General features: G+C 40.2%; 1 protein-coding gene across 4 annotated transcripts in view; it reads right to left on the reverse strand.

Annotated features, from left to right (window-relative positions):
* Positions 1–466: 466 nt before the first annotated feature.
* ARL15 (ARF like GTPase 15) overlaps positions 467–17,419 on the reverse strand; it is a 552,301-nt gene continuing 535,348 nt past the window's right edge. For all 4 annotated transcript variants that reach the window (XM_078445526.2, XM_078445524.2, XM_078445522.2 and 1 more), the window contains one exon: positions 467–3,175. In XM_078445526.2, coding sequence (XP_078301652.1) covers positions 3,023–3,175 — 153 coding nt within the window. In that variant the 3' untranslated portion in view covers positions 467–3,022. The remainder of the gene's footprint in view (positions 3,176–17,419) is intronic.

Raw genomic sequence — 17,419 nt, forward strand, 5'->3', positions numbered from 1 at the left:
ACAGAGCACTCCCGTTCTTAAGGATGGACCTGTAAATACACAGCATTTCCTCAAGTCGCTTAAAAATATTTATTTCCTCAGGGCAGCAATCACCACTGAAGGAAATAGTTCATCGTCCCAGTCCCTCTCAGAACGTTGCTTTTACAGCAAATATTATAAACTGATGCTTTGACTGAAAGATGACACTTTGCATTAACATCTCCACTCTGCTCACTCATTCTGAAGGAACAGCTCCCATGAAAGTAAATCGCTGAAGACAAACCAACTGGAAAAGACACTTGCTTTTTTTTTTTTTTTCCGTCTTTTAAAGTTTTCACAATGGCTTCAAAGGAAATGTGAATTAATCATTTGTTTTGACCCAAGAGCAGCAGAACTTATTTTGAAGACTTAAACAGGCAACACAAATGTAAACAGAAATCTGCGACTCCCAAATGCTAAAAGCTTGAAAGGAGTCAGTCTGAAAACATCAATTCTACTCAGCGTTTATTTTCATTTGAAGAATAGTGGAAATCATATATAAATCACGGACAATACAAGGTCTTCTTGTCTGGCAATTGTCCACATGAATCTGTTAACCTCTAAGGATAGATACAGATCTTTTAAAATAGAAAGACAGGGCGATGTGGCAGTTAATTAGCAACCGAGACTATAAACTACAGTAGATACAAAGTTTTGTCGTATAAATTAATTGCCATTACAAAAAGGCAACTGCTTTAGCTAAGAAGGTACAAAAACGGGTGACTTCCATAAATATAACAAGAAGCTAAGTGAGGAAATACATAACAGACTGTTTTTCCTATATAATATTGGAATATGCAAACTAACACACCTGTGGCACTTTACAGGAAAGTAGGAATAGATGTACACGCACACCCGCCACCCGCCACCCACCCACACTCGCCCGTCCAAACCCCCTCCCCCCCCCCAAGTGGATTTCCAAAAACACGGCCAATTCTAGGGTTACAAGGACAGGATGCCGCACGGAAGCAGCAACACAGCGAGTGCCGAACTGCCAGACAAAGAAGGAGCCTTATTGACAGTTGTAAAGCATTAGGCGTCAGACAGAAACTTGTCAAAAACAGCTGTTGTTGGGTACTGATTGATAATGTTTTCATTCTGACGGCTGAGACACTGCAGACAGTCGTGGGTCTGAGAAGAAGCCCATCACTGGCGCACACATGAACACACACACACACACAGACAACGGGAAGTCATTTAACAGATGGCTTAGGAGCACTCAGCCACAGTATCTTAAAAAGACAACATTCTACATTTAATGAACTTGCAGAGAAAGCAATGCCTAATCATCATTTATTTGTCACAGAACGTGAGCACGACAGAACAGAACGAACGCAGGAATTGTGTCACTGGTCATCGGAATAAAAGTTTTGTGCTGCTCACGCATTACACAGTGTAAAAATATTCAAGGATGCTGGAGACAAGATTGAATATGAATCTTTTTGGATCTGTTCCATGGGAAGAAAAAAAAAAAAGCTTAAAGAAGTGTTCGATGTTTCAAAGGGAATGATTTCATTAAAGTCCACCTACGAGATTAAACCACAAAAGCTATAGTTGAGCGATGTCTATCTTCTGGAGAATTACAAGGTATGACATCACCCTGTAATACAGTGTGGGTCTGTGGTATTTGAGAACCGGTCTATGCTACCTAAAAATTACAAACGTGTTTTTATTGCTCAGGTGAAAGGAGCACATTTGTATCATTTGGCCATTTTGCATTTTAAGTGGTCAAAAATCTACAAAATGTGCCAAAGAGTATTACATCCATAAACTTCAATGTCCATAGATTATTCTTGATTTAGAAAAGGTCAAAGGTGCAAACCTCAGTAAAACTGCACCTTTGTCGCTACAATCTTATCATTTAAATTAAATGAAAAAAATAAAATGAGTTCCAAAGACTGAATCTAGGCCCTAAAATGATTTGCTGCAGCCCCAGCACATTTTTAAGGGCACACTGAAACCCCTGAAAATAGAGGTTTATAATAGGAATACTGATAGACCTTTCATTACTAGTTGGAGACAATAAGCGACTCCGTTAAACTCCATTAGCACTTAATGGATGAATATAGGGATTCTGTCTTTGTTATCTTTGTCAAATCCGCGCCAGCTTAAACCCTAGCCACTGTATACTTCACTCGGCTGTTTTTAAAAATTGCATCTGTCATTTTAAAAATTACTTTCTTTCTTTCAATCAGACACTTAAGATTTTTAGAAAAAAGATACCTATATTATGTTGTAGCTTGACTTTACGCAGGGGAGTCTTTCCATTAGAAAAATATTTGAGGACTTGATGAAAAAGTAATCGATGACACGTGCGTTGTGCCTAAATTCCCTCTCTTCTCAAAACCTAAAAGTCTTCCTCTTAAAAGGGGAGGGAGACTTCAGATGTAATCATGGAAATGATGCATCTTGTCTTTAAGTTCTTCCAAGTTAATTTTACCCTGGCAGGAGATTCCTCTCTGATAAGGTGATGAATTGAAATTTTTGGTGCTCATTTTTCTCTCATAATCTATAAGGCCTGTATACGAAACACTAAAAAATAAAACATGGTAAGATAAAATAAAAACCCGAAACAACAGACATATTATGAGGAGCCCCAGTCACATAACACTCTACCTCCAAACCCAGGGAAAACGAGTCAAAGTTCGGAGTCTCCCTGAGTCCTTCATAAGGGATTTGATCTCTGTGAGCCACAAATTCCATCCATTTTAGCACAGAGTATAGAAGAACTGCTTAGAATAACAGAAGGAAGAGACATGCAGTGAAGATAATTAGTGGTAAACAGAGAATAAATTCTCTCTCAGTAGTGTGTACTTGACGTTAATGCCGATGATAATTCACCTGATTTATAGAATATTCACTTTAATAGAGAGATGGGAGTCTGAGATAACTAGAGGAAAATAGATACTGAAGCCATTAAAGTCTTGATACCAAAATAAAACTAAAATGAGAAACTAACACGATAGGTTCAAGGCCTTTGGGAACCCGTGTTCTTTGCCAGATTTCACATTCTTACAGCTTCATGGTCTTTTTCTTCTAACAAATTTATCAGCTGAGAGAAGCTGTCTTTCAGTGCATCCATGTCATCCAGAGAGCAGGGCTGCAGAATCCAGCGTTTTCCACGTGCAAGTGGTTCAAGTTCAAAATATTTTTTGACCTTAAGGGGGGAAAACATAAATATGTTATTAGTTATATCAGAACCTTTCTTATTCCAAAATTTTGATAGTGATGAATCATGGGAGGGATTTCAAGGAGAACTTATATGAACTGTGATGTTTAGGACTCTCTAGAACTCCATCCGCAGCTGTTGTTAAAATGTGGGTTATATGTTGTGACCCAGGACTGTTTTCTTTAGGGGTGACTGACCTGCTTGCAAGCCACTGTCTCACCCACACATTTACCAGCATGGGAGGTCTGATGAATTACATGTACCATCGCACAGGGCAAAATACGCTGCACACACCAAAAGAATCAATTCAATCAAAATAAGTCAGGCAGAGCAACTTTCACTGCCATCCCCTTGCTAACAAGGGGACAATTTAGTATATACTATATCGATTACTGAAGACTCAATTATTTTATCGAACACATACGCAACAAAATTATAATTTAAGTAATCTTTTCTCTCCCTCCCTTAAATTTCTAGTATCTACTTTTGAGACCTGGGAAAGCATTTTTTTAGGCAAGAGGATAGAAAGAGAGCGAGAGAGAGCGCGCACAAACTTGTACACGTATACCTACATACATAAAGTCTCCCAGCTTTTTCTTCTCCTAGTCCTGAATTTTCAGGGAGGTAAAAATCAAGACCATATAACTGGTATGTGGGCGGAGAATTGGCTATCTTAAAAACCTGTTTGATTAATATCCAGTCATAAGTCATTCTTAAAGTAGACTGGCTAGGATACTAATAGCATCCGGGACTACTAATTTCTGACGGTGAAGGAATATCAAATTGTTATGTCTTCCAGACGAATTGATGATCTCTTAAAGGGTATGATAAAGTACAAAGTTCATAAGGCTCCCCTCCCCTCCCCACACTACATCACACAAGAACAGGACACCATATTTATAGCCCAGTGATGTTTATATAACATAGAATACAGTGAGTGGCAACATCAGAACAACCAATGTTCAAAGACATTCTTGGTCAACAAATTTCATTAAATCCCACGTGCAGCGGGAAATTCTAAGGTCTTACCGTAATCAATACTCGACCTAGAAAAAGAAAGTGCCTCAACCATATGCTATTCCCAAATGTGGTTTCATTTTGCCTGTATCATTGTAAGTATCAGACTATAGGAGACGTACATCACCCAAAGTGGTATTAAATTATGTGTAAATTTTTTTTTTCATGTGTGCAGGAAGATACATGTAAGAAATACTACATTTTTATGCTAACTTAGGAACCACAATTGTGCTAACATTCTACAGTTCAAGTGTGTCCCCACAGTCCTTCTTTAAATAGTCTGCAAATTAATAACAAATACTACTACTTAAAAAAAAAAAGCCTGTGACAATGGAAGGACTCTCGTTAATTTTGATTCTGAAAAGTAATGAAAATCTCATTTCAGAGCAGAAAATGGGTATATGGCTTCAGAACAGCTTTTGCCCAAGGTATTTTACAAATCATGCTAAGAGGGTTCTCCCTTACAGAAAATATTAAGGTCCATTCTTTCACTTTCTCTTCTTTACAGCACTGAAAACAACTTACTTCCAAGAGAATCTGAAATTGCTTGTGCAACAACCAGCACTAGACCAGCTCTACCCCCACCACGGGAGGCCATCCACCAGCAGGGGGAGAGAAGAGCTGGCGGGGGGGACAGGTGGGGAGCATGTTTACGTCTAAGGCTTGAAGGAGGAGCCGGCTGCTCTGAAGAGTTTACAATCAGAGATGTCAGTCTGCCTGCTTCTCCCACAAAGTGGGGCTTCAGACTGCACTACCGAACGCTTACAATGCAATTCAGTGTTTGATCAATAACGCCTCCCATCAAGAGGGGCAGACAACACGTAACATCCAAGATCTGGTACGTGAAGAAGTTTTATGCTTGTCACATTTCATAACCTCAAATCTAAAGGGGCAGCACTTTAAGTATTGCTAATAATGGAGAAAGGGACTGGTGGCAGGAAACTCAACAATATTTAAATAAAGAAAAAGACTAACACAGTATTTGTATGTTACAAACAATACTTCCTTCAAATGGTTCATTTAAAAATTCACAGAACTGATCCTGGTGGCATAGTAACAGCTAATTTGAAAACAATGCTAGATTTAAGTAATCACCGAATACAAGTTGTGATATTTTGCAATATAGACCAGACAAAACAAAAACAAAAACAAAAACACCAATAAGGATTTAGGTAGACATTAGGTTGGTTTCCAGGCAACTGAGAATATAGATGATTGCGTAGGCACGCTTGGAAGATAATAAAGATGTCTGAAGGTAGTTACGCTTCAGAAGTTGTTCCGGCTGAATATGAAACATGAGAAGGAAATGGAAGGTTCGATTACAGGGTGGTCACCAGATAAAGGAGCCTGATGGTGTTAAGCTGACAAATATGGCTGTGTAACCTGAGATTTTCAGATCTGTAACCTAAGTGGGTATCTGACCCTGCCATATTCCCCCGACTGGTATCCAAATGATTCCACACCACCCTACACTTATAATATCAATTTTAAAACAAGTCTGGCATTTCAGTGAGATTCAAGGACAGTGAGTGACTGTTTGCTGCCGGAACATAGCTTTTCATTACCCTGAGCTTCATGTTTCTAAAAACAAAGCAGATAATAGAAGAGAGGGGGAAGATGGAGACCTCAGGCTCTGACTCGAACTTTTCCCGTTAGGTTAACATTTTCACTTAGTTTCCTTAGATTAACCTGAACTTCAAATTTCACCTCCTCTGTATTATTAAGACACAAGTTACAGGCACATTTGACTTGTCCACCATGGCTTTTTTGGTCCTTCCCTACGCTGATGTTTAAAGAGAGGTGTTTAGGTTGGACCCACATAAATCCTGTATTTTGAATACTTAATCAGCTGCTTGGATATTATTGTTCACTGGAAATTGCAAGAAGAGGAGACTTTCACATTGGCTTCTAGCGATGGCACTTGGGGCAATGACATGGGAAACTGCTGCCTGGCAACCTGCAGTCAGTTGGCTATTTTCGGGTCAGCCACAGGGAGTGGGCATTTGTTGGTGGCCATGTGTCCACCCTAGAGATAGGAAAACAAAGCCACCATAAGGAGCCAACCTCTTTTAGCTATGTCATCCCAGCCCTTCTTCACTCATGCCACTGCGGGGTGATGTGTGTTACTGCATTCTGTGATTCACACACCGCATTTATTGTCAAGTCCTAATGTAAGAGACAACTCAGTACCATCACATGGCTGTTCACGTTTGCAGCAGCTGTGAGACCTGAGACAATGACACAGTACAGGAGACTGCCTCACTGGGTAGGAGATGTCCTTTATGTTTCTTTGAGTAGAGAAATAATAATCCTTTCCTACTTGCAGGACCTCCAATGGGGTTCTCTGACGATACTCATTGATTTTCCTTTCTTGCCCTAATTTCACAAGCAAAAATTTTATTTTAATTCTTGCAAACTTGTTGTGACTAAATTTCTAGACGTCATGTAAACAGTTTCTGAACTGCAATGATAGGTCTTTCCTTTGAAAAGTCTGCGAGACTCATTTTATTTATAATAATAAACGGCTTGTTTTTCCTATTTTTGTTGTTAAAGCATGTAAGTAGTGTGTGCCCAGAGTTGGCCTCGTTTTCCTTTAAACTCTCTGGGGATCAGGGGAGAGAACAGTCCAAAAGGGATGACTTAGTGTTTTTACGTGACAGAGTTAAGTTCTAAGCTCAGATATTTATAAACAGTGCTTTGACCCACACGATTATGTTGTAAGACATTAAAAAAGGGGTTAGGGCATGTGACGATTCTTTACTGCGTGGGACTGTGTTGTGCATCCTAGAAAACATCACCCCTAGTTCTAGTGACCTCAATGCCATTAGCACCAATCAGTCATCGCTATAACTAAACATGCCCCACCCCCTCCTATGTCCAGGACTCCCCCTGAGGTGGTCCTGTTCCTGTTAACGCAGGTGTCTCTTGCCCTGTCTGAGGCTAGAGATAGAAGATATCTTCTATAGAAGCTGGACATCTGTTCTTCCTGCACTTCTCTAGATCCCCACCTACACACAACACATATATTCCTCCCGGGAAAAACTAGCAGATTATAACGGACCCCTTTTGACTTGAGGGTGGCTGTGGTGGGTTGCAGTAGGGGGAAGATCAATGTAAGGAGCTTTGAAAATGTGCTTCCCATTGGTTGGCTTCCCACCTTTCCCATTGAACCACCACTTCTGAACGAGACTGGTGCATGTGTGTAGGCAGCATGAGCGTGATTTCACGAGCCACCTGTGCCAGCATCCCACTGGCCAATGTGTGGGGTTCCACTGATTAGAGCAGAATACTGTCAAACCGAAAACAGAAATAGCAGCCTGAAGAGGGGGCTGTCCTCATCATTGGTATTAGTGAGATTACCAGCTCCTCTGCCCCTGGCTTTTCAGTGCCCACAAAAGACTGCTTAATACTGTACAGTTAACCAAATATGCTTTTTCACTCATTCATAGCATCCTGATTATACCTCAGCTGGAAGAAAAGCAACTGATTCCCATAAAGAGAGACAGGAGCATTAGAATAAGTCTTAGGTCACGTAAGTCAATTTGAAAAAGAAGTATCTCAGTAGAAGAATGTTCAAACACACTTTAGAAATAAAGGCACATTCTTTCTTCACCTCTAGAAAAGGAATCAGTCTCATGAGGGAGTCCAGGCTGACATCTTCAGCTCCTTTTGTTTTTTTTAATGTTTATTTATTTTTGAGAGAGAAAGAGAGAGACAGACAGAGACAGAGAGCGAGCGTGAGCAGACGAAGGGCAGAGAGAGGGAGACACAGAATCCGAAGCAGGATCCAGGCTCTGAGCTATCTGCACAGAGCCTGATGCGGGGCTCGAACCCAAGATCGGTGAGATCGTGACCTGAGCCGAAGTTGGACACTTAACCAACTGAGCCACCTAGGCACCCCTTCAGCTCCTTTCAAACTGATCAGTCAGCAGGTAAGACAAGACAGTAGGGACACTGGGTGAGGATCACAAGCAAACTTCAGCGGGCCAGCAAGAAGAGCTGCAGTGTGGATCTGCTAGGCAGAGGGATCTGACAGGCAAGCATGGGCACAATGCAAGAGAATGCGACTCTGTAACTATCTTGACCCAGAAGAGCCATTATAGCTTTCTTGTCTTTGTAAGTACACAACATGTCCATCACATAGCTTGTATTTTTCAAATAACTATATGAATAATATGAATAATGTTTTTTGGGGACAGGTTCATTTTGGTTTTTCACCTCTTTGGTAAAAGTATGGTCTGGATGATAAATTTACTCCAGGGCTCCGATGAATAGGATGGTAAGAGAGCCTGAATGAACTGTGAAATTTGGTAGGAGACTGTCCATGATGGTCAAAAAGGGAGCAGAACTTGCATCGTCTTTACCCGAGTCCTCACTTTCATCACCAGAGCAGAAGCACCTACTGTAGTAACATGTCACACTGGTGGAAACATTTGTATTGAAATGCTGACCGCGCGCCTTCTCTTTCCACCTCGAGGTACGAGGATGTCAAATTGTACGAGTCATGAAACTGGCCAGGGTTTGAACTATTTACACCACGGAAATCCGCAAGCGCCACAAACCAAGATGTTTTTCCTTCCAGGGAGTCAGTTGTCAAGCACTCACCAGCACACACAAGTATGTGCATCTTGTGTGTGAGTTTGCAAAGGGGTCTTCGTTTTGTGGTCTTAATTGCAGAAGCTCACAGAGTAGGCTTAACTTGGTAACCTCCACCAAAGTCAGAGAGAACTTTGCCCACGCCGTGGCTCCAGGATGGAGTCTGGAGATAAAGTGGCAGGGCATCATTAAGATTCTTCCGAGTGCATTCTTGGCAGCTTGTTCAAAGAAAGGTTAGTCTAGAGAGAGCAGTGCCAGCTGTTCCCCTTTTCATTGTACTACTTGCAGGATTTTGAAATCCTTAGAAAGGTATTAGATATGTCATTAAAGGCAGAAATAAATAATACAGGTAAAACCAATTTGCCATAGTCCCTAAGATATTATAGCACAGAACAGATACTGTTTCCTTTTTACTGAGCACTAATAGGGGCCAGAAAACAGCACTCGGATCTTAACCAATACCACAGCATTACTTTGGAAGTGCAAATCTATCATGGATGATAGATTTCAAGAACACTAGGTATAACATAAAGTGTAGTTCCAGGAAGATCGCTTCTTTCTTAATCAAAGTGCAGCCTGCTTGACCTTGGAATAATTAAAAACCAGACAAATGCCTGCAGGTCATGACCTGTGACTGAGCCCTGCCCTTACGAGAAGTCTTCTTGCCCAATCAGTAATCTCTGATGTGTAGAACATGTTATATGGTGTGACAATAATTATATAGAAACCCAGCCTTCCATTGCACGGGAGAAGTTAGCATGTCCCAGGAGAGTTGAATAAAATGATCCCATTGCTTTGGTGGTAGGAGTTAAAATCTGAAAAGCGTTCCTCTTTTTTGCTTAATCTGCTAACCTACAATTATGGAACAAGTTATATCTATTTTCTCTTTTTCATATGCCTAGAAGGTTTCTTTTATTGTCCTATCCAAAAAGCTTATCGGACAACCACTGTTGAGAGGCAGAAATGAGGTATGGATTATGGATGCTTCCTGTCTTTGGGGGCCAATGAAAGACAGCCAGTATCCCTGTAGAGTATTTCCTCTATCCCAGTGATTCTACTTGGCCCTCCCGAGCCTCCTGAAGTGATTCCTGTATGCAGGCCTTCGCTCCAACTTCTGCTTCCAACCCACAGTGCCTCCATCCACAAGAAGAAAGAATCAGCGTATAAACATTCATATTTTTAGACCCAGCTGATGTCTTCCTATCACCTCAAGGGGAAGCCTTAATGTCGAAGAAACTTTAAAAGTAGAAGGGACCTTAGTTACAGTAGCCACTGTTGGCTGTCCTCCCAGCACCCAGGCAAATAAAGTTTTATTGGAACATGGCCATGCTTACTCACTTATCTATGGCTGCTTTCATGCCACAACGGCAAAGTTGAGTAACTGCTACAGAGACAGTATAGTCCACAAAGTCTAGAATATTTACTATTTGGCCCTTTAAAAAAAAAAAAAAAAAAGACAATCCCTGGCAAAAGCAGCTTCCCACTTTGTCCAGCAGGGGTACAAGGAATGCCTGGGAGAGGCCTGCGTGGCTGGCTTTCCAGGCCTTGGGATGGCCACCTCTTCCCCATTTTGGCTCATACTTTAGGGGGCCAGAGAAGTTGGCTTTCCCAACCTGGCCGGGCTCCACTTATAATTTCAGATGCTTTGGATTGTAGTCTAGCACAAGGGATTAGACTAGAGAAGGGTCATAAAGTCATATTTTTACCCCTCTGTGTTCAGCCTGGGTCTCTTTTGGGTGGAGACCTCCTAACAGCAGCAGAACTAGCCAGGGCACAGGGTCCACCTGTCAGTTGAAAGTTTTTGGTGTCCGTGAGGATGGCTCTTAGTGCAGAGCAATACTAGTATTGTTACCCTGCAGTTTTAAAAAGTTCCTTTAAAAAGGAACTAGGGGCCAGAAAACAGCACTCTGATCTTAACCAATACCACAGTATTGTTTTTCCTGAAACCTATTTTTTTCTGAAGCTAGTTTTTCCTGAAGCTATTATATTCAATTTAAAACCTAGTTTTTCCTGAAGCTATTATATTCAATTTAAAAATCTTACCATTCCATCTATATATCTGGTAAGTTTTAACAGTACACTCGGGAAGTTGAATACTGTTTAGGTCCTTTCATAAACTTAGTTTAATTGACCACTCTTAAACATTTCAAAACTCGATTTATAAATTTAATATATTCAATTTCTTTTTCTAATAATCAAAACATCCTCATATACTTAAGAAGTCTTTCTTTTTTCCCCAGTAAGAATTTTTAAACATTTCTTCAATTAAATTTATAAATTCAGTGACTCTCAAGCTCTGATGCTTTCTAATACTATTTACAAGCTTAACTAAATTCGCATGCTTTTCTACATAGGAAGCCAATTCTGAAATAATTTATCCTCAATGTAATATATACTTAAAATGAAAGTATTAATATCGCAGATTTGGTTATTTCATCATATATATACACATATATACATATATATATATATATATATGTTTTTATAAGTATATATAAATTTTTTTGTTGTTTTGTTTTTTAAGTAGGCTTCATGCCCAACACAGAGTCCAATGTAGGGCTTGAACTCATGATGCTGAGATCAAGACCTGAGCTGAGATCAAGAGTCAGACGCTTAACCAATAGACCCACCCAGGTGTCCCTATCGCTTATACTCTTAAGATTAAATTTTCCAGGGTTAAAAACACTTTCCCAATAAGGAAACAACTTTTTCCATCCCAAATGAAATGGGTTATCATTGTACCAAGGTTTCCATCTCATTGAACTTGAGTTGCTTTCCAAACAGAGTTTTTAGGCTGAAACGTGATTGGAGCTATAGGTATCCAGGGCAAAATTTTTGGAATCACTCATTGCCCACTTAGGCTCTTTATGAAAATAGTTGCCGCAACAAAAAGAATGTCCTGATCTTCAGAGGGGACTGTTTGCTCTTGGATGTAAGTTACCATTACCTACTTCATGGAGTCAACTCTTAGAAGCAGACGCCCCTTCCTAAAAATTCTGAAGAATTTCCTTTACTACTTGCTTGGATTTTGCATTTCGTTAGCACACACTTTAACACCTTTTAATTTGGCTCTACAGACACTTAATCTTCATTTATTGAGATTCAATTTGTGGAGCGTAAAGCTCACCCTTTTAAAAGTGTACAAGTTAGTGATGTTAGTATATTCACAGATATCTGCAATCACCACTGTTCTCTAACCTCCAGACATTTTCACCGCTTGTAAAAGAAACTCTTTACCTGTTAGCAGTCACTCCCCTTTTGCCCTTTCCCCCAGCCCTTGGCAGTCATTAACTTACTTTCTGTCTCTATGGATTTGCCTATTCTGGACATTTCAAATAAATGGAATCATATAAAACATGGCCTTTAGTGTCTGGTTCCTCTCACTTAGCATAAAGTTTTCAAGGTTCATCATGTTGTGGCATTGAGCATGAGCGTTTCTTTTTATGGCTGAACAATATTCCATTGCATGGACATACCACATTTTATTTATCCATGTTTATCAGCTGATGAACATTTGGGCTGTTTCTACTTTTTGCCTATTTATGAATTCAGTTATATGGAGTCATTACTTTCTCCTTCAAACAGACTTTATCAATGCTTATTGTATAAATTAATGAGTTAGGATATCAGGACTCAATGGGAATGAAGCATCTTCACAGGTCTGGGGTGAACTCTATTTTCACTCAGATTTATGAGGCTATCCTAGTTTCACCTGAGAAACATCCACCCACAGATTTGGGTAATGATTTTTAATTTTTTCATGTGTAAGAGACCTCAATTCCTTGAAGGCATAGACAATGAATGAAAAGAAATGATTTTGTATTCTCTGATGTACACAGTTACAACGCCAGACATAAAGAAGATACTCATTTATTTTTAAACAAATGTGAAGAGCTGAAACTATCACGAAAGGGCAAGATAGCAGGTACTGTATTTTATCTCAGATTAAAATGTGAGGAAAGGAAGGAAACTGAACGCTGGAGAGAAGTTGCCACCTCTTTCAATTAGTCAGGCCGAGGTTTCAGGCAGGAGGTGGGATTCCATGAACAGTTTCAAAACTCTAGGTCTAATTGGTTTAAACTCTATTACACATATGCCTACAGGCAACTGCAATGGATTGTTTTGCAAACAGAAAAGTAAGCAACCCCTCATGGAAAATAGACCCACTCCAGAAATCTCAAGACCCAAAGGACACATATGTTTTGAGCTATTCCTTTAATCTGTGTCCAAACAAAGCATCTAATTCTTATCTCAGAGAATGGAAAGCACTGACATATGCGAAAAGAGAAGCATCAGTACACTTGTCTTTGCATGCAGGTGCAGGTATCTGACTTTTCAATAACATCTATAACATTGTCATTAATTACAGAGGCAGCCAGGTTTCAACAGCATATCATTTTCTTTTGCTCTCCTCTCTTTCCCTTCTGTAATCAATTCTATTCCACTCTTTCAAAAGAGCATTCATTTTCGGTACCAACACGTTTAGGGTGTTATACTTGATTCTGCACCTTCCGTGTCTGAGATAATACTTGCTTATGATTTACCTTTATTTCAAAAATCAAACATAATAAGTAGGAAGAAACGTGTCTATGAAAAACTTTTTTCCTGGCAATAGAATATGGCTGTTTAAACAGTTCTACCTATATACGTATGAGAGCTAGTCAAGTATGTACTAGACAGGAAGGAGAGTTAATGAGTGAAAGCCCCAAACACATCGGAGACAACCAATTAGCTTGTCTGAAACACAGGCTTGTAAAGCTATCAGTAACTTATAAAATGGTCTGCTACACACGAGTAAAATGTTGTTTAAATGGCTTGCTTAACTGGATGCATTCACCATGAAATTGATTCTTTTAAGGTTATTTTTTTAAACTTAATACTCATTAACTGTGCATATTGAAATGGCTGGCTGGGTGGGAGGGTGGATAGATATGTTGGTATTGTAAAGTGCAGGTTAAAGACATGAATTCCGTACTTTTTGAGGTTAGGAGGTATTGGGGAAAGAACTTCATCAATTACCAACAGTTGTGTCTGCGTCAGTAACTGAAAAGGATCAACACGATTAGATCATTCCTCCCCTGCCTTGCTCAGTGCTTAGGTAAGGACTGGTAGATGTGCTCTGAGGACCTTCCAATGCTGAGAACACATGCTTTTGTGTCACAGAATTGCACTGTTTTCCACCATAGCCTGTGATTCTGCAAAATGGCACGAGAGAAAGAAAACCCGGAGCCTGGTATTTTTCAAATCCCACACTTGCCTCCCAGGGCGCAACTTTCATCCCCCAGAGTTACTTTACTAAAACATCTGAGGTAACTTGATGTCAGCGGACACATGAACGACAATCACTATACTATTTAATATTTTGAGTTTTCTTAAAAGAGTATTGTATATTTTGAGATTGTTTTTTGGCTGGGTCTCACATTTAGCCTTTTTTTTTCTGTTATACAAAGCTCCATGCTGCAAATGCACTTTTCATTGATTGTGACCTGATCATACAAGCAGGAGAGCATGCTTTGACTCTGACAGGCCTAATTCTTCTTCCTGCTTAGTCCATACTGGTGCCCTTCATGCCGTTCACAAAACTACTATCAGTTGGTCCACTCAAGCAATTCTTTGACTTAACAAAATATTAGGAAAAAAATAAGCTTGAACAATGGCTACAGCTTGTTAAAAACCCAAATATCTTTTAAAAATAGTTTATATATTCTAGCTTATTTGGCTTCTGTAATGGACTATATATCCCCTATCTCAATCTTGCAGCTATGAGGTGTGGGAAAGCAACGTTAGGAGTAACAATCCAAAATATTGATATATGGAACCCAAACAAACCTGTTTAATACTAGCCTTGTGATACTATGGCAGCACTCTGTCCTAACAACGACAACATTTAGACGTTGGGGCAGATTCAAATTCTTGGGTCTTAAACAGGAGACGAATATGGCAAGCCACACATTGCTTAGCCGCCAATTGAGGGTGCCAACGGCCCTGTCCAGATGCAGAGATATTCAAGGGATGTTCCTGTCAGCAGTTTGTCCTCTGGCTCCAGCAAGGAGCCACCATGGAAACACTGGGAGGAAAAGGAAAAACAGGAAGGCGTGGAGAGATAGGGGGGAAAGGCAGAGAAACGGACAGCCACCTCAATAACACATCTGAGCAAGGGGAACAGGTAACAAACGGCCTTCGGACGAACTGCCATGTTGTTTAGTCACAGGGAGAGAATTTCTTTTCCTACTGTCAATACGGCCAGGAGCCTAATATCCTGGCAACTGAGAAATATGAGCTTGGAAAGAGGCTTGCAGGCAGTCTGAGGAAAGAAAAGCTGAGTGGTAATCCGTCCTGAGGAATTTTAGCCAAAAAAACCCACACAGGACTAGTTGAACTCAGAATAAAGCCCGTGAAAGACAAGTCTGGAGAACATTACAATCAGACATAAAGAGAACACCAGAAATGAAGGTTCCAAAAGCCACTGACTGGATTTAGCACAGCACTGTTAGCATGGCCTTGAGTCCTCGTTGTCAAACCAGTACTAGTCCAAGGTACTGGTTCTCAGTGGAGGCAAAAGGTGACCATACTCCCTTAGGGGACATTTGGCAATGTGTGCAGATATTTCTGGTTGTCACAATGGGGGGCGGGGAAGCGGGGTGGTTACTGCAGGCATCTTGTGGGTAATGGTCAGGGATGCCGCTAATCATCCTACAATACGCCGGACAGCTACCACCCCCCCATCGCTGCCCCCTCCCCCCACTGCCCCCACAAACCACTGTCTAGCCCGAAATGTCAGTAATGCTGAGGTTGACAAACTCTGTTCTGAATTGATCTTTTAAGGCAAAATCAAAGAACAAAAGCCCTGTTAATGATTCAATCTGTGATTTATCAGCAAGAACCATCAGGCCTCCTCCCTGGAATTAGGAGGAGATTTAGGAACTGGAGGGTCAAAGGAGATCAGGAGCTACATTGGGGAGCACGTATAACTCTAAGTCTTTCTTTCTCGCTCAAAGTAGAAATCAATCAATCTCGGTGGGCAAAACTGAAAACGTTTTATTGGGCTGAAACAAATGCACCAAAAAAAAAAAAAAAAAAAAAAAAAAGAAAAACAAACCCAAAACCAAAAAACACGTCACCTTTCCGTCTTTCTACTGTTACTAGATTTCGTTCAGGGTTTCAGGCCCTCAGGATACAAAGGTGAACATGTCTCAGGGCCTCATGGCGCTTACTTGGAGGAGACCGACAGATATCAAGTAGGTATGTCAGTGACTAAGGCAAGTCAGGTGGAACAAGTGCCATGAAAAATTGGAAGGCACCATGGCAATAATAATGTTTGCCGCACAGCCGATTCAAAAAATGCACTGAGGGCATGATATAAGTTAAGTATCAACTAGTTGCAGGTAAGGACAAATCTTTAGCTGTGTCAAAACAAAATCTCATACGGTTACAATAAAAGCTCTTTCAATTAACCTCGACTTAATCACCTAGGATTAACTGACTCTTCATTGCCTGGGTTCCAGATAATGACGGACGTTGGTTGCCTGCGCAGTGAATGCCCACACCCTGTGGGTGCAAGCTGAGGATTGAGCTGGCCGCGCTCACCTGACGTTCATAACTGGGGCACCGCTTCTGTGGCACATCCGCTCACTTCTGCTCCCAGGTTGTTTCACGCTTCCCATTGAGGCAATCATACTTGTCATTATTACCAGTGATTGTCATTTCATTAAATATGGCATCAATGAATAAAATAGGAAATTGAAAGGACGGTTTCTTTTTCTATGAGAAACTCAACGGAATGTGTTCAAAGAACTCAATAAAGGGAAGTCACTAAAAACAAAGTGCTGTCCAATTAGATTTAGAGAACTATAAAGGCAGGTGAAAGTGCACATTACCTCCCTCATGTCTTGGAACTTCTGGTTTTATCTTATCTTATGGTTCTATTTTAAAGAAACAGGAACTGAAAATCATAGGTAATGGCTATATTCTGTGCAATAAATATGATACAGAACACTGGTTAGTGGCCACATGCTCAGAGAAAAGGCCTTGGCCCAAAAGCAAAAGATTAGCACGATTTGTGTGTTTTAAGTTAAATTATTTAGGATATACGTTTATTTTATTTTATTTCTTAGTGACAAGACACTAACCAACTTTTTCTTCATTAACTGTTCAACTACCAGTTCAGATCAGGTCAGATAAGGGGGCTTTTAACAGTTTCAAATCACACTTTTTATTCTGTCTGAATCAAAAGCCTTTTCAGGAGGAAGTCATTAACACCCACTTTGGTTGGAAGTTTAGAGTGTTACATAAAATCATGTCCACTGTCAGAATCAATACCAGTGTCTATCACCTCAAATCCTTTCATGAAGGAAAGTAGCATATAAATAAATAAAACACTCAAATCCATATTGATAGCCACACCCCTGCAGTCTCCCATACAGATATATACTATTCACATCTATGAACATAACAGTAGGGTTAAAACTGGATACATATTATGTCATTAAAACCAGATCCTTTAACAAAATAAACATTAGTTTGAATGTATTTGCAAAATATTTTCTAAATAGAACTTATTCCCATTTTCTGGAGTCAGTTATAAAGTACTTCTTAGCCACTGCCCTGGATTCCTATTTC

Source organism: Panthera onca, chromosome A1, assembly GCF_046562875.1.
Source record: "Panthera onca isolate mPanOnc1 chromosome A1, mPanOnc1 haplotype 2, whole genome shotgun sequence".
In the NCBI taxonomy this organism is placed as follows: domain Eukaryota; kingdom Metazoa; phylum Chordata; class Mammalia; order Carnivora; family Felidae; genus Panthera; species Panthera onca.